Source organism: Rana temporaria, chromosome 1 (assembly GCF_905171775.1).
Source record: "Rana temporaria chromosome 1, aRanTem1.1, whole genome shotgun sequence".
Classification (NCBI taxonomy): Eukaryota; Metazoa; Chordata; class Amphibia; order Anura; family Ranidae; genus Rana; species Rana temporaria.
Genome location: NC_053489.1, coordinates 591326789 through 591353006, shown reverse-complemented (window position 1 = coordinate 591353006; position 26218 = coordinate 591326789). Strand labels below are relative to the sequence as shown.

Here is a 26218-nt window from a genome sequence, read left to right as displayed (position 1 = left end):
TGGACCTAATTGTTTAGCAGACAAGATTCCACATCAACCCATAAATGACTGACCTACTCTCTACATAGCACAGATTCTGTGTAGAGAGTAGTAGTAGTAAAAAAAATTTTTTTTTGTCATATGTGCTTATAATTATTTTTTAACCTATAATTATTTAATATTATTTATTTAATATTATTTTATCTTGTCAAATATCTTTATAGCAATGTTTTAACCTGTAAGTTTTTAATGTAATCTATTTATTGTTTATATTACATAAGTTATTAAGAATGTATTTCACAAGTTTCTAGCTCCCTGGAGGATACACTATATCTGTAATTGATTTATGTTAAAAGAAATGTTTTATTTTATTTTAGCGATAAATCTATATACATTGCAAAAAATATGTAAGTATGATACAGGCAGTTTATAGGAATATAATAGCTGTGAAAGGGTAAAGTAAAATTGTCTTTACATTTGTTTTTATATTTCATTTTGACCCATAAGTATTTAATATTATTTTATTTATTGTATCGGTAATTCATCTGAAATTCATTATGTTAAACAAAAATGTTTTTTATTTATTTCAGTGATAAATGTATATACACACTTGTGCAAATAATAAATTGAAAGTAGCAAAGTATTTTACAGACAGTTGTGTTTAATCTTTATTTTAGAAGTTTGTGTTTTTGTGTTACTTTCTGTACACTATCTGTGCTAGTGTTGGCTCTGTAGAGAGAAAGAAAAGAAAAGGGCTTCTAATTAGATGATGTATAACACAGTTTACTATACAACAGAGCAAAACATTCTAGATACTTACAAGAGGAATGCTTTGTATTTTGGAAATCAAAAGTAGGGATAGATCCTTCTAAAATCTTTATACAGGGAGTGCAGAATTATTAGGCAAATGAGTATTTTGACCACATCATCCTCTTTATGCATGTTGTCTTACTCCATATTATGTGATGTGCATCTCTGTAATGAGAAGGTGTGTGGTCTAATGACATCAACACCCTATATCAGGTGTGCAGAATTATTAGTCAACTTCCTTTCCTTTGGCAAAATGGGTCAAAAGAAGGACTTGACAGGCTCAGAAAAGTCAAAAATAGTGAGATATCTTGCAGAGGGATGCAGCACTCTTAAAATTGCAAAGCTTCTGAAGCGTGATCATCGAACAATCAAGCTTTTCATTCAAAATAGTCAACAGGGTCGCAAGAACCTTTTAGAAAAACCAACGCGCAAAATAACTGCCCATGAACTGAGAAAAGTCAAGCGTGCAGCTGCCAAGATGCCACTTGCCACCAGTTTGGCCATATTTCAGAGCTGCAACATCACTGGAGTGCCCAAAAGCACAAGGTGTGCAATACTCAGAGACATGGCCAAGGTAAGAAAGGCTGAAAGACGACGACCACTGAACAAGACACACAAGCTGAAACGTCAAGACTGGGCCAAGAAATATCTCAAGACTGATTTTTCTAAGGTTTTATGGACTGATGAAATGAGAGTGAGTATTGATGGGCCAGATGGATGGGCCCGTGGCTGGATTGGTAAAGGGCAGAGAGCTCCAGTCCGACTCAGACGCCAGCAAGGTGGAGGTGGAGTACTGGTTTGGGCTGGTATCATCAAAGATGAGCTTGTGGGGCCTTTTCGGGTTGAGGATGGAGTCAAGCTCAACTCCCAGTCCTACTGCCAGTTTCTGGAAGACACCTTCTTCAAGCAGTGGTACAGGAAGAAGTCTGCATCCTTCAAGAAAAACATGATTTTCATGCAGGACAATGCTCCATCACACGTGTCCAAGTACTCCACAGCGTGGCTGGCAAGAAAGGGTATAAAAGAAGAAAAACTAATGACATGGCCTCCTTGTTCACCTGATCTGAACCCCATTGAGAACCTGTGGTCCATCATCAAATGTGAGATTTACAAGGAGGGAAAACAGTACACCTCTATGAACAGAGTCTGGGAGGCTGCAGTTGCTGCTGCACGAAATGTTGATGGTGAACAGATCAAAACACTGACAAAATCCATGGATGGCAGGCTTTTGAGTGTCCTTGCAAAGAAAGGTGGCTATATTGGTCACTGATTTGTTTTTGTTTTGTTTTTGAATGTCAGAAATGTATATTTGTGAATGTTCAGATGTTATATTGGTTTCACTGGTAAAAATAAATAATTGAAATGGGTATATATTTTTTTTTTGTTAAGTTGCCTAATAATTATGCACAGTAATAGTAGTCACCTGCACACACAGATATCACCCTAAAATAGCTAAAACTAAAAAAAAAAAAAAAAAACTACTTCCAAAAATATTCAGCTTTGATATTAATGAGTTTTTTGGGTTCATTGAGAACATGTTTGTTGTTCAATAATAAAATGAATCCTCAAAAATACAACTTGCCTAATAATTCTGCACTACCTGTATACCTACCCACCAAGCTAAGCAAGAAGAGGGTAATGGCAATATCAAAACCAGATTACCAATAGTATCCTGAAAAAAATCAACATATACAAAAACTGCTTCCCAGGTATTATACACAGGCAACATTGCATATGAACAAAAGGGAAAAAAACAACATTGCCTACTACCAGTTGTCAACCTCAAACTACTGTACTATTAAAGCTGTGCCAGTGGGTGAATTTACATTAGCTAGAAGGAATAGTTTGGATAATAAGTCCCTTGGTACAGAAACTGAGATCATTATAGAATGATTAAAGCTGGAAACACACTATACAACTTTTGTTGTTCGATTTCCTTTGAATTTACCAAAACCATGTAGCGCAAAGCATGATTGCATACCGATTGAAAGTGTTTAGGTCTGACCTCATATTATATGGTTTTGGTAAATCTAAGGGAAAAAATCTAAAGAAAATTGTATAATGTGTATTCAGCTTAAGACAGAGAAAATATTTACAGTGTACTCTGAATGTAGCTAATCGAATTTACAGGAGGAAAAGCAGGGAGTTTTTTGGGTGAAAGTAACAACTAATGATTGTCTGGCAAAAATATATTTGAGACCATCTTTTCCACTGAGTATTAAACTAATATTAAACAAATTATACTGCATACCATTTTATAAGTAGGTTGTCATTTCTCTTCTAAGAGGACACTCACCTTGGGATCCCTTCTTTCACTCAGCCTTTTTGATATCATAATTAAGTCTGATACTTGGACTTGGAAGGTGAAGGGGTCTTTCAAATGTGGGCTCAATACATGTTGCTATTGTAAAGTTCATACAGAAATCAGAATGGTACAATCTGTATTGGCTATTGATTGGCTGTATCCATCAGTGCTTAAGTTGTAACTCTAAAGCCTCGTACACACGATCAGTCCATCCGATAAAAAACGGTCTGAAGGACAGTTGTCCTAGGTTAACCGATGAAGCTGACTGAACGATCGTGTCAGAACACGGTGACGTAAAACACAACGACGTGCTGAAAAAACGAAGTTCAATGCTTGATTCTGAGCATGCGTGGATTTTTAACCGATGGTTTTGTATACTATGGTTTTGACCTATCGGTTAGCAACCCATCGGTTACATTTTAAAGCAAGTTTGCTTTTTTTTAACCGAAGGTTAAATAACCTATTGCGCCCACACACGATCAGTTTGGACCGATGAAAACGGTCCATCAGGTCCTTTAGAGCATGTTTTAAATTATTTCCTGTTCACAGTGCAGATTACAATATGTGGGATGCAGAAAATATATTTTTTATCTTTCCATTTTATTGAGCATACTGATGGTTCTGTACATTGGGGTGATTTACACCATTGTTTACTTTGGTGTGAAGTATTTAGAATCTTTAGGCTTGAGACTGGAATGCCTCTAGGTATTAACTGTAGATAAGACATTGACCTTCACAACTAATGTGGCTACTTTCTTTTTCTTTTCTTAAAAATTCCCTTCATATGCAATGTTGCATCTACAGTATATGGTTTTTAGATTTTTGTGATTTATAGAGCCTATTGGTAATCCAGTTGATGTATTACCATTACCCTTCTCTTGTCTACCATGGTGGGTGGGTATATAATATTAGGGGATCCAACCATATCTTGCTACAACTAAGGTGAAGATTAGCTTAAATGAGTTACCATCTGTATGGAATTTATCCTGTACTGGCAGTGAAAAAATAAACTTGCATCATGGAAACTTTAAGGCCTCGTACACACGATAGGTTAACCAGAGGACAACGGTCTGAAGGACCGTTTTCATCGGTCAAAACCGATCGTGTGTGGGCCCCATAGGTTATTTACCTTTGGTTAAAAAAAAGACAACTTGCTTTAAAATTTAACTGATGGATTGGTAACAGATAGGTCAAAACCGATCGTTAGTACGCACAACCATCTGTTAAAAATCCATGCATGCTCAGAATCAAGTCGACGCATGCTTGGAAGCATTGAACTTCGTTTTATTCAGCACGTCGTCGTGTTTTACGTCACCGCATTCTGACACGATCGTTTTTTTAACTGATGGTGTGTAGGCACAACTGACCATCAGTCAGCTTCATAGGTTAACCCAGTGTTTCTCAACTGCAGTCCTCGAGGCGCCCTAACAGGTCATGTTTTCAGGATTTACCTCAGATGAAATGGCTGTGGTAATTACCAAGGCAGTGAAACTGATCAAATCACCTGTGCAAAATAATGGAAAGCCCGAAAACATGACCTGTTGGGGCGCCTTGAGGACTGGAGTTAGTTGAGAAACACTGGGTTAACCTATGACAACAGTCCTTCAGACCGTTGTCCTTTGGTTAACCTATGGTGTGTACGAGGCGTAAGAGTGCTGCCATTTGACCTGATGGGAAGTTGATCATATGACCTGAACTGTATATAAATAGGATGCGATCAAATCATACATAGCTTTGGGTTTACACAGAGTAACTTTAGAGATCCATGTGTAGTGCCCATGTACTTTATAGTACTGGTGCTAGTCAAATTTAAGTATAGATCAGAGTATAGTTAGACTCTGATCCTGATTGTTAGGTGTGAGAATAGGGCCTCTGTCTCAGCTTGGCTGTGCTGTGGGTCATTCTGCTGTATGGGGGGGGGGGGGGTTCTTCCAGCCCTGGTACTGCAGGTGACAGCAGTGGAGTCGAGGTTTGCGTGTTCTTCCCAGCAGCCAATCACAAGGGTTTGTCCTCGCTGTGCATGCTAGGGAGGGGTATTTATGGGACAGACGTCATCGGTTCTGGGTTCTTTTTTGTCGAGTGTGTCACCCACCTTTAGGGTGGCCACATCACGGCACCCCGGCGTTATGGCCTACCTGGCTGGAGCGTGCGTGCCACGTGGTGTTCCTGACTCTGGGGCCATTTGGGCCCGGAGCATCTTAACCAGCGATGGGGATCCAGTGAGCGACTGGGTTCCCTCTTTTGAAGATCCCAAGCTGGGTGCTGTTCGGTGGGGAGTCGGTCTGAGGAGCGCCATTGAGAGGCTGGTGGTCAAATAGGGCTTGGACGAAACCACCAGGGATTACAGGTGGCCGGACACTGCGGGACTGGTCACCTGTCAGTCGGTACCTGGGCAACAGGTTGAAGGAGATCCAGACGTAACTCAAGTAAGGAGGCATATCTCCAATAATCCAACCCAGAGGGGACCTGTGGCAGAGGTATCTTCTGAGGCTCATTGAGAGGGGTCTGTGGCAGAGACTTTCTCCCAAGTTCAAGTTCACCGAGGAGGGTCTGTGGCAGAGACTTATTCCTATCATTGTCCGAGTGATACTCAGGCTGCCAGGTCAGTGAGAGAGGCCTGTCCGGGTACACTGAACCCACTCCGGCGGGAGTGGCGCAGAGAAGTGTTACGTTTGGGAGCAGGACTGTTTCCTATCATTACGCCTGAATCTGTTATTCTTTCTCCTTTCAACTTTACTCTCCTCACCACAGGTTTTATTGTTTTTACCCGGCTGGGTAATAAATAGCACAGAAAAAGAGCACCTGTCTTGGACATTCCTTTACTTCTGTTTATGCACATACGCATCACTCGCCCCTAGAGAATTCGGAGGAGCCACGAGGTAACACGCCGCCCAAAAATCCAGAAGCTCCACTAGGGGTAATGCTACACATGTAATGCATTTAGATACATTTAAAAAAAAGCAATTACCGTATTTATCGGCGTATACCGCACATTTTTTCCCCCTTAAAATCAGGGGGAAATCGTGGGTGCGTGATATACGCCGATACTGCTGTTCCCGGGTGCCGCCGAATTATACCGAGCCGAGTGTACTCTGCACTCGGCTCGGTATAATTCGGCTGAGGAGCCGAGACAAGCGGCTGGTTGGTTGTAAATGACCAATATTAATGGAAAGCCTTGATCTTCTAGGTAAAGTGAGTACAAACTACCAACTGTCAGTATAAAAATAATTATAAAAATGTGGTAGCGTTCAGTATATGCAGATAATTATGACTGGACCCCCCCCCCCCCTTCCCAAATTCTGAGCAGCAACATAGAAAAGATAAACAACCCTAACTCCATAAAAGTTGGAACGCTGTGTAAAATCTACATAAAAACAGAATGAAATTATTTGCAAATCTGCTGCATCTAAAAATTGTCCATCAACTTCAGAATAATGTTCCTCAAACTGCAATTAGGGCAGAGCCCCAGCCTCCAACATTTTTTTTTTAAAGTCAGCAGCTACAAATACTATAGCTGCTAAATTTTAACAAGGACACCTACCTGTCCAGGGAGACACGATGTCGGCCCTCCAAAGCCGATTTGTCCATGGACTTGGGTGCAAGCGTCACCATTGCAACTAAGGCCTCGTACACACGGACGGACAGTCCGCTGAAAACGGTCCGCCGGACCGTTTTCAGCGGACATGTCCGCCCGGAGATTTCTGTCTGATGGTTGTACACACCATCAGACAGAAATCCGCGCGTAAACAATACGCGGGGACGTGGCCGCGCCGTCGCGGCGACGATGACGCGGCGACGTGGGCGGCCCTGGAAGTTCAAAGCTTCCACGCATGCGTCGAATCAGTACGACGCATGCGAGGGATAGCGGCCGATCGGACATGTCCGGTGAGTCTGTACAGACGACCGAACACGTCCGACGGACAGGTTTCCAGCGGATAGATTTCTTAGCATGCTAAGAAATTTTTGTCCGCTGGAAACTGTCCGATCTGCCGGACAATTGTCCGGTCGGGCCTACACACGACCGAACATGTCTGCTGAAACTGGTCCGTCGGACCAGTTTCAGCGGACAGATCCGGTCGTGTGTACGGGGCCTTAGGGAAACCGGCAGTGGAGCCTTCAGGCTTCACAGCCATTTTTTTACTGCGCATGATGCGCAAGTCGTATGGAACTTTCTGAATGGCCCATCGTCTTCGTCCCAGAAGGCAGCAGGGGGATGAGAAGGGCTCGAGACAGAAGAGAAAATAACGTAGATAGGGACAGAAGTACACGTCTGTACTTCAAAAAAGGTAAGAAAAAATATATAAATATCCAAAAATGAGGGGGGGTGGAGTGGTCTTTAATTTAAGACCTAGTTGTATAGTTGGGTGAAACTCCACTTTAATATATCATCATCCACTGTATACGGTATATTATTATCAAAAGATTCAGAGTGACCTAAGATTAGGATTAGGATTTAGTGTAGCAACAAGCTAGTAAACTTTGAATGTTTAAACTGGATTTTAGTGTTACAAATTCTGTCCCAGAAAAAAAACACATTGGGCTGCTGTCACTGATAATAGAGTGCCCAATAAATATATAGAACATGTATCAATCTGCAGGACTTTTCATTACAAAGAAAAACAACTTTTGTCCAGTTCCTTACAAATTTTAATTTGGCTGAGATACTTTTTATATGGTCTAAATTTCATATGGACTAAAAAGGTCCTGCTGGTCTTTGTGTGGAGTGTACTGTATGTACACGTATAGGAAAGGTATTTTATTAAAGTAAAGCCCATTAGAGAGAAATACAGGGGCCACCAATGCTGACCTCCTTCTGGATATGCTAGTTGGCTGTTTCTGCCATCCATACTTCCTGCAATACTAACCAGCAACAATTGTATGGATAAAGAAAGCCAAAGAGAAAGACAATTAAAGTCTCATAACCTTTAATCTCTTTATATATCTCCATCCCCACATGCTATTATTTGTGACTTATTATTGTGACACAACATTTATTTATTTTTTAATTATAAAAATAAAACAAAAGTTTCAATGTTGTTGGTTAAAAAATGATTTAAACACAATCCCTAAACTGGTATTGTATATGTTATGTGTATACACCTCCCCTATATTTTCTTCCTTATTTTCATGTTTTTAGACTTGTATGACAGAACATTTATAAAGATGTGTTATGTTTTTTTTCTGTTGGCAATAATATGTTGTAAAAGTTCTTTGAAAATCCATGATAAACCTGGCTCCTCCGTACACAGGAGAGTCCTGTATCAGGAAGGAGGAGTTTCCTGTGGGACAGGTAGAAGAATCTCACCAGCTATCTGATGTTACCTTCTTACCTGTATAGAAAGGAAACTGAAAGTGATATAGAAGTTCCCAGAGCAGCTATCGCCTCTCTCATGTCACTTGAGTTCTGAACGGAAGAGAACTTCACAACATCATGAAAATGAGGACATTTTCCCCCAGAAAACAGGAATATAAAAGAAGAATCATGGATACAAGACTTCAGATCAACCAGAGACTAGCACTGTGGAGTGACAGTGTAACGGAACAAATATCTGGAACCAGAAAGACATTGTCAGATCCAAGCCAGCAGAACAGAAATGGATATCAGGCTGGTGGTGTTGAGCATTTTACTGGTTGCAGTAAGTGGGCGCTTGCACAGGAGACTCTGCCCGAAATCCCGCTATTTATCAGTGACGTCTTCTGACATAACAACACTAAAGGAGCTGCAACACGATCATGAAAAGAACATGTCTACCAACGCAATGAGATGCTACAGAAGAATGCTGAGACACAAACCATCTGTATGTGACCTTACGCAGAGGGATCGTCTCATCCTGACCCTGGAGCGGGTGTCACTAACAGTTGAGGTTCTAACGAATATTTCTGTGTCTGCTCAGGATGAATCTGTAAAACAGGCACTTATGGTTTTCCTCAAACTGAAAGATGATCTGCTGGTCTGTAGAGGATCTCCAGAATACAATGAGCCCACCTCACCCGAGCTGAAGCTGTGGCTACATCACCTCCAACATTTTAAGGAGGCAGCATCTCCAGATTGTGTCCAGGAGGCTGTAATACTTAGTCTTATCCCTCTGAGAGTGGAAGATGTGACATGTTGGGCTCTCAACCACTAAACTCCCTACTGTAAGCACAGATAAGTATCTAATGCTTTATATGAACATGTTAGAACCAGGAAGACCATCAGGATTAAGAATAAGACGTAAAGGATGGACTTTTTCAACATAGACATATTTTTCTATACCTTACTACTGAAGGACATACAGTACTACTTTAAAAAAAATATATATCTACTTATCTTTAATCTACTAAAACCTATAGCAAATGCTTCCATAAAGTACATTCCTGAAAGTTGCAACTACAGGATTTATCCTCTATCCTATCCTACAAGGGATTTCGTAACCTCAAACTTATGGACCAAATTGTTTAGCAGACAAGATTCCTCATCAACCCATAAATGACTGACCTACTCTCTACATAGCACAAATTCTGTGTAGAGAGTAGTAGTAGTAAAAAGGATTTGTTTTTTGTCATATGTGCTTATAATTATTTTTTAACCTATAATTATTTAATATAATTTATTTAATATTATTTTTTCTTGTCATATATGTTTATATCAATGTTTTAACCTGTAAGTTTGTAATGTTATTTATGTATTATTTATATTACATAAGTTATTAAGAATATGTATTTCACAAGTTTCTAGCTCCCTGGAGGATACACTATATCTGTAATTGATTTATGTTAAAAGACATTTTTTATTTTATTTCATTTCATTTTAGCGATCTATATACTGTACATATATATATATATATATATATATATATATATATATATATATATATATATATATATATATATATATACACACACACACATACATTGCAAAAAATATGTAAGTTTGATACAGGCAGTTTATAGGAATATAATAGTTGTGAAAGGGGAATTGTCTTTACGTTTGTTTTTTTTGTTTTTTGTTTTTTTTTTCATTCAATTTTAAGTTTATTTTCAATAAAAGTACATACATTTGTATAATATCAGCAGTATACAAATCAATAATATACAGAAAACAGTAAAGCAAGTACATTACTTCACATATTAGACATTCCTGTCATAGTAACTGTCCATCACATCTATCCATTTCTCATGTCCTTCACCATATGGTGAGATTAAGACAGTTCATATAAGCAACGGAGAAAAATTAGGTGTAACTAATAATATATAATTAAATAAAATAACAATTTAATATGCTATATGATCCCTTAGGGCTATCATTACCACACAATAAATTATATATAAATAAAAAAAAAAAAAAGATCCCCATGTGTGTACTAGACCTAAGTTCACGGAACAAATAAAGGATAGGATTTCTGGAGAACAATAACCTCTCCGACACCCCCAATGGGAACTGCCTGTGTCCAAGAGATCAAGCAACCCCTTCAATCCCCCCTCCCTCCCTCTAATAGTTTTTATTAAAACCCACCGGGTATATTCTCTAAACCCTCCTCAAACCTAATATCCCCAAAAGTTTGGTGTAATCCTTTAAAAACCTAAACATAGGTAAATACAAATGTTTATAATATATTCTTTTATATTCTTTTTTTTTCTTACCTAAACCTAACACCCTGAGAATGAGAAATAGTGAGTATTCTATCCTCATAGATAAGACAACGAGAAATAAACACAGAAAAATCAAAGAAAGGAAGAGAAAAGAGAAAAAGAAAAAGATATGGCAGCCTGCCTGCCAATGAACACCATCATCTTCAGGGTATAAATGTCTTCACAGCCTCACGGGGTAAAAGATATTCCCATAAATTGCATCCAAGGTTCCCATATTTCATGGAAAAGAGTAGACATATCCAACATGGAACAAACCCTCTTTTCTTGTTCCATGATCCATGTAACCTTTCGTTTCATATACCTGATGGAGACAGTAGTTTTTTTCCACGCAGCTGCAATTGTGATCCTGGCACCCGTCAGAATGTATTGGATGAGTTTTCTAGTAACCTTGGAGGTCTGGGGTAACATTCCGTTAAGTAAAGCAATAGTGGGGGATTGATGTAAGTTACATCCTGTGACTCGTCTTATTATGTTAAACACCTTATTCCAGTATCCCCGTATTTTGGGACATTTCCACCATATATGTACCATAGACCCCAGTCCCTGACAACCTCTAAAGCATAGGGGCGAGGTTGACGGATACATGGAAGCCAGTTTAACAGGAACTAGATACCACCTAGTATAAATTTTTACATTAGCCTCTACAAGGGATATATTCACATATCCTTTAATGGATCTAGTATAGTTATTACACCAGTCAGATAAATCCCAAGTGTTATTAAGTTCCTTTTCCCAGGCCAACATATGAGGTAATTTGGTACAATTATTAGCAAGAGATTGATATATGATTGAAATATTTCCCTTCCTGATCAAACCCTGATCACAATTACTTTCATAAGGTGTCAATAATCCAGAGATCGAGTCACTATCCCATAGACTTTGTGCATAATCATGTAGTTGGGAAAATCTTAGTTTTTCTGAAACAGGAAGATCTAGCTTGGCTATGAAGTGTTTCTCAGGAAGTGGACCTGATCGTGAAAAAAAACGACCTATACGATACAACCCTTTATCATGCCACCATTTGAAAGAATCTATATCAATTTTAGAAACAAAGAGTGGGTCTAGAAAAACGCTTGATAAAGGCCTGCCTTTAGAAATTAGAGAGGGATTGTTTTTAAGTGAATCCCATAAAACTAAGGTTTGAGAAAGAGTCGGAGATAATATAGAAGGCCTGTTTTTGGTAGGACTCCACATCAACTCCTCTATCGTTAGATTCGGGGTCGCCTGCTCTTCTATATCTAACCAGTCAGGGCGTTCATGTTTAAGAAAGGTTTCCGATAATTGTGCCAATCTCGCTGATTGATAATACCATAATAAGTTGGGTACCCCCAGACCACCCTGTTCAGGTAAGTTATAGAGAGTGCGAGATGGAAGGCGTGGACCCTTATTGTTCCAAATAAACTTGGTAATCTTTCCTTGAAAAGATTTTAGATGACTTTTAATTATCGGTATGGGTAATGATCTAAAAAGATACAAAAGCCTAGGGAGAAGAGTCATCTTTACCGAGTTAATTCTACCAATCCAACCTATATTCTGAGTACCCCAATCTTTCAAATCTTTCTCAAGTTTTCTATACATAGGGGGATAATTGGCCAAATACAAATTTTGGATGTTGGGGGTCAAATAGATACCCAGGTATTTGATAGAGGTGTCCCATTTGAATCCATAATCTTTCTTCAGTAAAGAAACCATGGATTCAGAAAGAGAAACATTGAGGGCCCTAGATTTGGCCACATTCACAGTTAGACCTGAAACCATAGAGAATTTGTCTAAAAGAGAATATAATTCTGGTATGGATGTGTCTGGATCAGTTAAAAACAATAAAAGGTCATCTGCAAATAATGCACATTTATGCTCCTTTTTGGCACTTGTTTTTATATTTCATTTTGACCCATAAGTATTTAATATTATTTAATTTTTATTTAATTTATTGTATCAGTAATTCATCTGAAATTCATTATGTTAAACAAAAATGTTTTTCATTTTTTTCAGTGATAGATGTATATACACACTTGTGCAAATAATAAATTGAAAGTAGCAAAGTATTTTACAGACAGTTGTTTTTAATCTTTATTTTAGAAGTTTGTGTTTTTGTGTAACTTTCTGTACACTATTTGTGCAAGTGTTGGCTCTGTAGAGAGAAAGAAAAGAAAATGGCTTCTAATTAGATGATGTATAACATAGTTTACTATATAACAGAACAAAACATTCCAGATACTCACAAGAGGAATGCTTTGGATTTTGGAAATCAAAAGTAGGGATAGATCCTTCTATCTTTATATACCTACCCACCAAGGTAAGCAAGAAGAGGGCAATGGCAATATCAAAACCGGATTACCAATAGTATCCTGAAAAAAAATATACAAAAAAACTGCTTCCCAGGTATTATACACAGGCAACATTGCATATGAACAAAAGGGGAAAAAACAACATTGCCTACTACCAGTTGTCAACCTCAAACTACTGAACTATTAAAGCTGTGCCAGTGGGTGAACTTACATTAGCTAGAAGGAATAGTTTGGATAATAAGTCCCTTGGTACAGAAACTGAGGTCATTATAGAATGATTAAAGCTGGAAACACACTATACAACTTTTGTTGTTTGATTTCTTTTGAATTTACCAAAACCATGTAGCGGGTGGCCGGACACTGCGGGACTGGTCACCTGTCAGTTGGTACCTGGGCGACAAGTTGAAGGAGATCCAGACGTAACTCAAGTAAGGAGGCATATCTCCAATAATCCAATCGAGAAATTTTCCCAATTGTTTTTTTTTGGCAAGCTCAGGTAGAAAAAAATGATTTCAATGTAGTAAAAAATATAGTATTTATTCACATATATAAAAGTTCTTTTATCAAAAGGGTTGGACAAAAATGGGTTGCATGATAGAAAATGGGTTGCGGCATAACAAAGAGACATGATTTACATGTATTGTATTGAACAGTACACAACATTACATTTATACGGCTGATAAGATATGTTGCAGTATAAACTGTTCCTAACGCGTTTCGACCCTACTGGTCTTCTTCAGAGGTTTTTAATGTTGTGACTGGAAGGGAACATAATAGATTAAACATCTCATAATCTTTAATTTAAATTTTTTGTTTAAAAAAAGTAGTAAGTAACCCTATAAAAGCACCCACCATTACATTCATATAGAAAAACCTTTAAATAAAGGAGAGAGGGGTAGAAAAAGGGAAAGAAGGGGACATGATAATATACCTATACAGTATAAGGAAGTATTTAAATGTATTATTTACCATTGGAGGAATTGTAAAAAAAGGTCTCGATGTGGTAGCTCAATATTGATAGGGGTGTCCGATGGTTCCTCCAGGGCTGGTCCAATCCCCGGATATCATACACATGCGTCCACACCGGGGAACCCCATTTTACACAACAGGGGTCACCCCTTAAAAGTGGAACCAGTGTGGAATGGACCAACAAGGGGGGAGGGGGAGGGAAACACAACGGAGAAAGGGAAAGGGATGACCTGCAACAGAATGATATGTATTACAATTCTGAGGCTGTGTATGTGTTTACATACATGGGGGATATCTATAAGTAAATGGAGGTGCCAAGGAATATGGGCCCTAAAATTGGTAAGTATGGAAGAGTAATTGGTAGGATATAGCGAAGAGGATGCCTCCTTAAATATCTCCAATAATCCAACCCAGAGGGGACCTGTGGCAGAGGTATCTTCTGAGGCTCATTGAGAGGGGTCTGTGGCAGAGACTTTCTCCCAAGTTCAAGTTCACCGAGGAGGGTCTGTGGCAGAGACTTATTCCTATCATTGTCCGAGTGATACTCTGGCTGCCAGGTCAGTGAGAGAGGCCTGTCCGGGTACACTAGACCCACTCCGGGAGGAGTGGCGCAGAGAAGTGTTACGTTTGGGAGCAGGACTGTTTCCTATCATTACGCCTGAATCTGTTATTCTTTCTCCTTTCAACTTTACTCTCCTCACCACAGGTTTTATTGTTTTTACCCGGCTGGGTTTATTAGCACAGCAAAAGAGCACTGTGTAAAATCTACATAAAAACAGGATGAAATTATTTGCAAATCTCCTAAACACATATTTTACTCACAAAAAAAAAAAAAAGAAAACATATCTTATGTATTAACCACGTAACCCCCAGACCATATTGCTGGTCAAAGACCAGAGCACTTTTTGCGATTCGGCACTGTGACGCTTTAACTGACAATTGCGCGGTCGTGCGACGTGGCTCCCAAACAAAATTGGCGTCCTTTTTTTCCCACAAATAGAGCTTTCTTTTGGTGGTATTTGATCACCTCTGCGGTTTTTAGTTTTTGTGCTATAAACAAAAATAGAGCGACAATTTTGAAAAAAAATGATATTTTACCATAATAAATATCCCCAAAAATATAAAAAAAAAAAAATTTTCCTCAGTTTAGACCGATACGTATTCTTCTACATATTTTTCATAAAAAAAATCGCAATAAATGTTTATTGATTGGTTTGGGCAAAAGTTATAGCGTTTACAAATAGGGGGTAGTTTTATGGCATTTTTATTAATATTTTTTTTTTACTAGTAATGGTGGCGATCAGCAATTTTTTTCGGTACTTCGACATTATGGTGGACACTTCGGACACTTTTGACACATTTTTGGGACCATTGGCATTTTAATAGCGATCAGTGCTATAAAAATGCATTGGATTACTATAAAAACGCACGCGCCCCTAGTGGCCGCAGAGAGACCCAACGTTATTGTACGGGCTCTCGCGCAGGGGAGCCGATCTGCCGCTGTAGAACTGCGGCGGCAGGTCGGGCAGCAACACGTCTCAGTCGGGAAAGGGCAACAAAAAACTGGCAAAGTAAGTGGTACAAACAAAGGAAAAGCTGGTAAAACATTTTTCAAGTAGCCAATGGCTGCGCTGCTATCAATTCGTCCAGCCTAGCCAATCAACGGCCAGGCTGGGAACCGAAGAGGATCACGTGGACGCGCGCAGGACTTTCGAGGGGTCAGGTGAGTATAACGGGGGTTCACGATGTCGCCCCTCCAAAGCTGATTTGTCCATGGACTCGGCTGCAAGCGCAACCATTGCAACTAAGGGAAACCGGCAGTGGAGCCTTCAGGCTTCACAGCTGTTTTTTTTACTGCGAATGATGCACAAGTCGTATGGAACTTTCTGAATGGCGCATCATCTTCGTCCCAAAAAGCAGCAGGGGGATGAGGAGGGCTCGAGACTGAAGAGAAAATAACGTAGGTAGGGACAGAAGTACATGTCTGTACTTCAAAAAAGGTAAGAAAAAAATATATAAATATCCAAAAATGAGGGGGGGTGGAGTGGTCTTTAATTTAAGACCTAGTTGTATAGTTGGATGAAACTCCACTTTAATATATCATCATCTACTGTATACGGTATATTATTATCAAAAGATTCAGAGTGACCTAAGATTAGGATTAGGATTTAGTGTAGGATTTGAATGTTTAAACTGGATTTTAGTGTTACAAATTCTGTCCCAGAAAAAAAACACATTGGGCTGCTGTCACTGATAATAAGAGTGCCCAATAAATATATAGAACATGTATCAATCTGCAGGGCTTTTCATTACAAAAAAACACAACTTTTGTCCAGTTCCTTACAAATTTTAATTTAGCTGAGATACTTTTTATATGGACTAAATTTCATATGGACTAAAAAGGTCCTGCTGGTCTTTGTGTGGAGTGTACTGTATGTACACGTATAGGAAAGGTATTTTATTAAAGTAAAGCCCATTAGAGAGAAATACAGGGGCCACTAATACTGACCTCCTTCTGGATATGCTAGTTGTCTGTTTCTGCCATCCATACTTCCTGCAATACTAACCAGCAACAATTGTATGGATAAAGAAAGCCAAAGAGAAAGACAATTAAAGTCTCACAACCTTTAATCTCTTTATATATCTCTATCCCCACATGCTATTATTTGTGACTTATTATTGTGACACAACATTTTTATTTTTTTATTATAAAAATAAAACAAAAATGTCAATGTTGTTGGTTAAAAATTGGTTTAAACACAATCCATAAACTGGTATTTTATATGTTATGTTTATACACCTCTCCTATATTTTCTTCCTTATTTTCATGTTTTTAGACTTGTATGACAGAACATTTATAAAGATGTGTTAAATTTTTTTCCTGTTGGGAATAATACATTGTAACAGTTCCTTGAAAATCCACGATAAACTTGGCTCCTCCATACACAGGAGAGTCCTGTATCAGGAAGGAGGAGTTTCCTGTGGGACAGGTAGAAGAATCTCACCAGCTATCTGATGTTACCTTCTTACCTGTATAGAAAGGAAACTGAAAGTGATATAGAAGTTCCCAGAGCAGCTATCGCCTCTCTCATGTCACTTGAGTTCTGAACGGAAGAGAACTTCACAACATCATGAAAATGAGGACATTTTTCCCCACAAAACAGGAATATAAAAGAAGAATCATGGATACAAGACTTCAGATCAACCAGAGACTAGCACTGTGGAGTGACAGTGTAACGGAACAAATATCTGGAACCAGAAATACATTGTCAGATCCAAGCCAGCAGAACAGAAATGGATATCAGGCTGGTGGTGTTGAGCATTTTACTGGTTGCAGTAAGTGGGCGCTTGCACAGGAGACTCTGCCCGAAATCCCGCTATTTATCAGTGACGTCTTCTGACATAACAACACTAAAGGAGCTGCAACACGATCATGAGAAGAACATGTCTACCAACGCAATGAGATGCTACAGAAGAATGCTGAGACACAAACCATCTGTATGTGACCTTACGCAGAGGGATCGTCTCATCCTGACCCTGGAGCGGGTGTCACTAACAGTTGAGGTTCTAACGAATATTTCTGTGTCTGCTCAGAATGAATCTGTAAAACAGACACTTATGGTTTTCCTCAAACTGAAAGATGATCTGATGGTCTGTAGAGGATCTCCAGAATACAATGAGCCCACCTCACCCGAGCTGAAGCTGTGGCTACATCACCTCCAGCATTTTAAGGAGGCAGCATCTCCAGATTGTGTCCAGGAGGCTGTAATACTTAGTCTTATCCCTCTGAGAGTGGAAGATGTGACATGTTGGGCTCTCAACCACTAAACTCCCTACTGTAAGCACAGATAAGTTTCTAATGCTTTATCTGAACATGTTAGAACCAGAAAAAACAATCAGGATTAAGAATAAGACGTAAAGGATGGACGTTTTCAACATAAACATATTTTTCTATACCTTACTACTGAAGGACATACAGTACTACTTTAAAAAAAAAAAGTATCTACCAATCTTTAATCTACTAAAACCTATAGCAAATGCTTCCATAAAGTACATTCCTGAAGGTTGCAACTACAGGATTTATCCTCTATCCTATCCTACAAGGGATTTCGTAACCTCAAACTTATGGACCAAATTGTTTAGCAGACAAGATTCCTCATCAACCCATAAATGACTGACCTACTCTCTACATAGCACAAATTCTGTGTAGAAAGTAGTAGTAGTAAAAAGGATTTGTTTTTTGTCATATGTGCTTATAATTATTTTTTAACCTATAATTATTTAATATTATTTATTTCATATTATTTTATCTTGTCATATAGGTTTATATCAATGTTTTAACCTGTAAGTTTGTAATGTTATTTATGTATTATTTATATTACATAAGTTATTAAGAATATGTATTTCACAAGTTTCTAGCTCCCTGGAGAATACACTATATCTGTAATTGATGTATGTTAAAAGAAATGTTTTATTTTATTTTAGCGATAAATCTATATACTGTACATATATATATATATATATATATATATATATATATATATATATATATATATATATATATATATATATATATATATATATATATATATATATATATATATACACACACACAAACATACATTGCAAAAAATATGTAAGTATGATACAGGCAGTTTATAGGAATATAATAGTTGTGAAAGGGGAATTGTCTTTACGTTTGTTTTTATATTTCATTTTGACCCATAAGTATTTAATATTATTTAATTTTTATTTTATTTATTGTATCAGTAATTCATCTGAAATTCATTATGTTAAACAAAAATGTTTTTAATTTATTTCAGTGATAAATGTATATACACACACTTGTGCAAATAATAAATTGAAAGTAGCAAAGTATTTTACAGACAGTTGTGTTTAATCTTTATTTTAGAAGTTTGTGTTTTTGTGTAACTTTCTGTACACTATTTGTGCAAGTGTTGGCTCTGTAGAGAGAAAGAAAAGAAAAGGGCTTCTAATTAGATGATGTATAACACAGTTTACTATATAACAGAACAAAACATTCTAGATATGAATTCTAGAGGAATGCTTTGTATTTTGGAAAAGTAGGGATAGATCCTTCTATCTTTATATACCTACCCACCAAGGTAAGCAAGAAGAGGGTAATGGCAATATCAAAACCGGATTACCAATAGTATCCTGAAAAAAAATCAACATATACAAAAACTGCTTCCCAGGTATTATACACAGGCAACATTGCATATGAACAAAGGGGAGAAAAACAACATTGCCTACTACAAGTTGTACTATTAAAGCTGTGCCAGTGGGTAAACTTACATTAGCTAGAAGGAATAGTTTGAATAATAAGTCCCTTGGTACAGAAACTGAGGTCATTATAGAATGATTAAAGCTGGAAACACACTATAGAACTTTTGTTGTTTGATTTCCTTTGAATTTACCAAAACCATGTAGCGCAAGGCCTCATATTATATGGTTTTGGTAAATCTAAAGGAAAAAATCTAAAGAAAATTGTATAATGTGTATTCAGCTTAAGACAGAGAAAATATTTACAGTGTACTCTGAATGTAGCTAATCAAATTTACAGGAGGAAAAGCAGGGAGTTTTTTTGGGGTGAAAGTAACAACTAATGATTGTCTGGCAAAAATATATTTGAGACCATCTTTTCCACTGAGTATTAAACTCATATTAAACAAATTATACTGCATACCATTTTATAAGTAGGTTGTCGTTTCTCTTCTAAGAGGACACTTACCTTGGGATCCCTTCTTTCATTCAGCCTTTTTGATATCATAATTAAGTCTGATACTTGGACTTGGAAGGTTGAAGGGGTCTTTCAAATGTGGGCTCAATACATGTTGCTATTGTAAAGTTCATACAGAAATCAGAATGGTACAATCTGTATTGGCTGTTGATTGGCTGTATCCATCAGTGCTTAAGTTGTAACTCTAAGAACATGTTTTACATTTTTTCCTGTTCACAGTGCAGATTTCAATATGTGGGATGGAGAAAATATATTTTTTATCTTTCCATTTTATTGAGCATACTGATGGTTCTGTACATTGGGGTGATTTACACCACTGTATACTTTGGTGTGAAGTATTTAGAATCTTTAGGCTTGAGATTGGAATGCCTCTAGGTATTAACTGTAGATAAGACATTGACCTTCACAACTAATGTGGCTACTTTTCTTTTTCTTTTCTTAAAACTTCCCTTCATATGCAATGTTGCATCTACAGTATATGGTTTTTCGATTTTTGTGATTTATAGAGCCTATTGGTAATCCAGTTCATGTATTACCATTACCCTTCTCTTGCCTACCTTGGTACAGGGCTGTCTTTTCCATTGGGCACGCTGGGAAGTTGCCCGGGGGCCCCCCTTTGCCTGGGGGGCCCCCCCATCGGCTGCCCAGCAACCCCAGTAAAAAATGGTGGAGAGCAGCGGGTCAGAACTGTAGAACTGTATCATGTCTACAGTCTCTGAGGAAGAGTCTGAAGAGGAGTCAAGAGTGGGAGCGCCTCCGGGATGGGGGTCATGGGAGAAGTCAGACATGAGGAGACAGTAGGATAAAACCAGAGCAGCCATGCTGGAGCCATCTGACTGAGCCGTGCATGTTGCACCTGAGAGGAGGTCAGTGATAGCGCCGCCAGGCCAGTCTAAGGGGCGGGTGGTTGCTGATGTAAGGGGGGAGTGAATACAAAAATATTAGTGACCACCCCTTACCTTAGTGTATTTACTCTACGGAAGGTGGTCTCTGGTCACCAGAGTGCCCCACACATCAGAGTTCCTGGTGTTCCCCTTTACATCAGAGTCTGCAGGATTCCCCCTTACAGTGCAAGGACCCTGATGTAAGTGGGAACTCTGATGTAAAGAGAAAGCAGTGAACTCTGATATAAGGTAGTCTCTGGTCACCAGAGTCCCCCTCCACATCAGAGTTCCCCCCTTACATCATGATCTGCAGCGTTCCCCTTTACATAAGAGTTCCCTTTCACAAGGGGGAATCCTGCAGACTCTGATGTAAGAGGAAACTCTGAGAAGGCTGGGTTATAGTAACCTAGCCTTCATGTCAATGAAGAAATTAGTAAAACTGTAATTTTAGGTACTTTTTTTGCAGTGCCAGTAAAAAAAATGTGGTTCTGCCAGTAAATTTCATGATTTTTGTCAGTAAATTCTCGTGCACGATTGTGCAGACAGGGCCCCAGTGCACTGTATTGCCCGGGGGCCTATAATGCTCTTAAGATGCCACTGCCTTGGTAGGTGGGTATATAAGATTAGGGGATTCAACCATATCTTGCTACAACTAAGGTGAAGATCAGCTGAAATGAGTTACCATCGGTATGGAATTTATCCTGTACTGGTAATGAAAAAATAAACTTGCATCATGGAAACTTTAAGAATGCTGCCATTTGACCTGATGGGGAGTTGATCATATGACCTGAACTGTATATAAACAGGATGCGATCAAATCATACATAGCTTTGGGTTTACACAGAGTAACTTTAGAGATCCATGTGTTGTGCCCATGTACTTTATAGTACTGGTGCTAGTCAAATTTAAGTATAGATCAGAGTATAGTTAGACTCTGATCCTGATTTTTAGGTGTGAGAATAGGGCATCTGTCTCAGCTTGGCTGTGCTGTGGGTCATTCTGCTGTATCGGGGTGTTCTTCCAGCCCTGGTACTGCAGGTGGCAGCAGTGGAGTCGAGGTTTGGGTGTTCTTCCCAGCAGCCAATCACAAGGGTTTGTCCTCGCTGTGCATGCTGGGGAGTGTGTACGGAGGAGCCAGGTTTATTGTGGATTTTCAAGGAACTTTACAACATATTATTGCCAACAGAAAAAAAACATACACATCTTTATAAATGTTCCGTCATACAAGTCTAAAAACATAAAAATAAGGAAGAAAATATAGGTGAGGTGTATAAACATAACATAAAATACCAGTTTATGGATTGTGTCGTCCGTGAATGGCGCTGGACGCCATTTACGTTAACGTCTAAACCAATGACGTCCTTGCGACGTCATTTAGCGCAATGCACGTCGGGAAATTTTAGGGACGGAGCATGCGCAGTACGTTCGGCGCGGGAATGCGCCTAATTTAAATGGCCCCCGCCCCATTTGAATTAGGCGGGCTTGCGCCAGGCGGATTTACGCTACGCCGCCGCAAGTTTACAGGTAAGTGCTTTGTGAATCAAGCACTTACGCTGTAAACTTGCGGCGGTGTAACGTAAATGGGATACGTAACGCCGCCACAGCGTAACACATTTCTATGTGAATCTGGCCCTGAAAGTTTAAACTGGATTTTAGTGTTACAAATTCTGTCCCAGAAAAAAAAACACATTGGGCTGCTGTCACTGATAATAGAGTGCCCAATAAATATATAGAACATGTATCAATCTGCAGGACTTTTCATTACAAAGAAACACAACTTTTGTCCAGTTCCTTACAAATTTTAATTTAGCTGAGATACTTTTTAGATGGACTAAATTTCATATGGACTAAAAAGGTCCTGCTGGTCTTTGTGTGGAATGTACTGTATGTACACGTATAGGAAAGGTATTTTATTAAAGTAAAGCCCATTAGAGAGAAATACAGGGGCCACCAATGCTGACCTCCTTCTGGATATGCTAGTTGGCTGTTTCTGCCATCCATACTTCCTGCAATACTAACCAGCAACAATTGTATGGATAAAGAAAGCCAAAGAGAAAGACAATTAAAGTCTCACAACCTTTAATCTCTTTATATATCTCTATCCCCACATGCTATTATTTGTGACTTATTATTGTGACACAACATTTTTTTTTTTTAATTATAAAAATAAAACAAAAGTTTCAATGTTGTTGGTTAAAAATTGGTTTAAACACAATCCATAAACTGGTATTTTATATGTTATGTTTATACACCTCTCCTATATTTTCTTCCTTATTTTCATGTTTTTAGACTTGTATGACAGAACATTTATAAAGATGTGTATGTTTTTTTTCTGTTGGCAATAATATGTTGTAAAAGTTCCTTGAAAATCCACGATAAACCTGGCTCCTCCGTACACAGGAGAGTCCTGTATCAGGAAGGAGGAGTTTCCTGTGGGACAGGTAGAAGAATCTCACCAGCTATCTGATGTTACCTTCTTACCTGTATAGAAAGGAAACTGAAAGTGATATAGAAGTTCCCAGAGCAGCTATCGCCTCTCTCATGTCACTTGAGTTCTGAACCAAAGAGAACTTCACAACATCATGAAAATGAGAACATTTTCCCCCAGAAAACAGGAATATAAAAGAAGAATCATGGATACAAGACTTCAGATCAACCAGAGACTAGCACTGTGGAGTGACAGTGTAACGGAACAAATATCTGGAACCAGAAAGACATTATCAGATCCAAGCCAGCAGAACAGAAATGGATATCAGGCTGGTGGTGTTGAGCATTTTACTGGTTGCAGTAAGTGGGCGCTTGCACAGGAGACTCTGCCCGAAATCCCGCTATTTATCAGTGACGTCTTCTGACATACCAACACTAAAGGAACTGCAACACAATCATGAAAAGAACATGTCTACCAACGCAATGAGATGCTACAGAAGAATGCTGAGACACAAACCATCTGTATGTGACCTTACGCAGAGGGATCGTCTCATCCTGACTTTGGAGCGGGTGTCACTGACTGTTGAGGTTCTAACGAATATTTCTGTGTCTGCTCAGGATGAATCTGTAAAACAGGCACTTATGGTTTTCCTCAAACTGAAAGATGATCTGATGGTCTGTAGAGGATCTCCAGAATACAATGAGCCCACCTCACCTGAGCTGAAGCTGTGGCTACATCACCTCCAGCATTTTAAGGAGGCAGCATCTCCAGATTGTGTCCAGGAGGCTGTAATACTTAGTCTTATCCCTCTGAGAGTGGAAGATGTGACATGTTGGGCTCTCAACCACTAAACTCCCTACTGTAAGCACAGATAAGTTTCTAATGCTTTATATGCACATGTTAGAACCAGGAAGACCATCGGGATTAAGAATAAGATGTAAAGGATGGACTTTTTCAACATAGACATATTTTTCTATACCTTACTACTGAAGGACATACAGTACTACTTTAAAAAAAAAAAAGTATCTACTAATCTTTAATCTACTAAAACCTATAGCAAATGCTTCCATAAAGTACATTCCTGAAAGTTGCAACTACAGGATTTATCCTCTATCCTATCCTACAAGGGATTCCGTAACCTCAAACTTATGAACCAAATTGTTTAGCAGACAAGATTCCTCATCAACCCATAAATGACTGACCTACTCTCTACATAGCACACATTCTGTGTAGAGAGTAGTAGTAGTAAAAAGGATTTGTTTTTTTGTCATATGTGCTTATAATTATTTTTTAACCTATAATTATTTAATATTATTTATTTAATATTATTTTATCTTGTCATATATGTTTATATCAATGTTTTAACCTGTAAGTTTGTAATGTTATTTATGTATTATTTATATTACATAAGTTATTAAGAATATGTATTTCACAAGTTTCTATCTCCCTGGAGGATACACTATATCTGTAATTGATTTATGTTAAAAGAAATGTTTAATTTTATTTTATTTTAGCGATAAATCTATATACTGTACATATATATATATATACACACACACACACACACACATACATTGCAAAAAATATGTAAGTTTGATACAGGCAGTTTATAGGAATATAATAGTTGTGAAAGGGGAATTGTCTTTACGTTTGTTTTTATATTTCATTTTGACCCATAAGTATTTAATATTATTTAATTTTTATTGTATTTATTGTATCAGTAATTCATCTGAAATTCATTATGTTAAACAAAAATGTTTTTAATTTATTTCAGTGATAAATGTATATACACACTTGTGCAAATAATAAATTGAAAGTAGCAAAGTATTTTACAGACAGTTGTGTTTAATCTTTATTTTAGAAGTTTGTGTTTTTGTGTAACTTTCTGTACACTATTTGTGCAAGTGTTGGCTCTGTAGAGAGGAAGAAAAGAAAATGGCTTTTAATTAGATGATGTATAACACAGTTTACTATATAACAGAACAAAACATTCTAGATACTCACAAGAGGAATGCTTTGTATTTTGGAAATCAAAAGTAGGGATAGATCCTTCTATCTTTATATACCTACCCACCAAGGTAAGCAAGAAGAGGGTAATGGCAATATCAAAACCGGATTACCAATAGTATCCTGAAAGAAAATCAACATATACAAAAACTGCTTCCCAGGTATTATACACAGGCAACATTGCATATGAACAAAGGGAGAAAAACAACATTGCCTACTACCAGTTGTGAACCTCAAACTACTGTACTATTAAAGCTGTTCCAGTGGGTGAACTTACATTAGCTAGAAGGAATAGTTTGGATAATAAGTCCCTTGGTACAGAAACTGAGGTCATTATAGAATGATTAAAGCTGGAAACACACTATACAACTTTTGTTGTTTGATTTCCTTTGAATTTACCAAAACCATGTAGCGCAAGGCCTGATTGCATACCAGTTGAAAGTGTTTAGGTCTGACCTCATATTATATGGTTTTGGTAAATCTAAAGGAAAAAATCTAAAGAAAATTGTATAATGTGTATTCAGCTTAAGACAGAGAAAATATTTACAGTGTACTCTGAATGTAGCTAATCGAATTTACAGGAGGAAAAGCAGGGAGTTTTTTTGGGGTGAAAGTAACAACTAATGATTGTCTGGCAAAAATATATTTGAGACCATCTTTTCCACTGAGTATTAGGCCCCGTACACACGATAGAATCCATCCGCTGAAAAATCCCAGCAAATGGGTTTCAGCGGATAGATCCTATGGTGTGTACACTCCAGCGGATCTGTTTCCGCGGATATTTCTCCCCTGGGATGGATTCCAGCAGATCGAATATTTGCTGACATGCCAAACAAATCCATCTGCTGGAATCCATCCCAACGGATGGATCCGCTGGTCTGTATAGACTCACCGGATCCATCCGTCCGAAGGGATCCCCGCATGCGTCGTAATGATTCGACGCATGCGTGGAATTCCTTATATGACAGCGTCGCGCACGTCGCCGCGTCATAATCGCGGCGACGGCGCGACATGTCATCGCCAGAGGATTTCTGCGCGGATTTCAATTCGATGGTGAGTACACTCCATCGCATTAAAATCTGCTGAAATCCTCGAGAGGATTTATCCGCGGAAACGGTCCGCTGGACCGTATCCGCGGATAAATCCTCCCGTGTG

At 38.3% G+C, this 26218-nt stretch overlaps 3 protein-coding genes across 3 annotated transcripts; all 3 read left to right on the top strand.

Annotated features, from left to right (window-relative positions):
- The first annotated feature begins 8204 nt into the window (after positions 1–8204).
- LOC120925026 (interferon lambda-3-like) lies at positions 8205–9349 on the top strand. Its single transcript, XM_040335927.1, has one exon. It carries the CDS (start codon positions 8689–8691, stop codon positions 9220–9222), a length of 534 nt encoding a protein of 177 aa, XP_040191861.1. The 5' UTR covers positions 8205–8688; the 3' UTR covers positions 9223–9349.
- Positions 9350–16934: 7585 nt separating this feature from the next.
- On the top strand, positions 16935–17855 carry LOC120925025 (interferon lambda-3-like). The gene has a single exon (XM_040335926.1). The coding sequence runs from the start codon at positions 17278–17280 to the stop codon at positions 17809–17811; it is 534 nt and encodes a 177-aa protein (XP_040191860.1). The 5' UTR covers positions 16935–17277; the 3' UTR covers positions 17812–17855.
- Positions 17856–23085: 5230 nt separating this feature from the next.
- On the top strand, positions 23086–23919 carry LOC120925024 (interferon lambda-3-like). The gene has a single exon (XM_040335925.1). It carries the CDS (start codon positions 23374–23376, stop codon positions 23905–23907), a length of 534 nt encoding a protein of 177 aa, XP_040191859.1. The 5' UTR covers positions 23086–23373; the 3' UTR covers positions 23908–23919.
- Positions 23920–26218: the final 2299 nt, after the last annotated feature.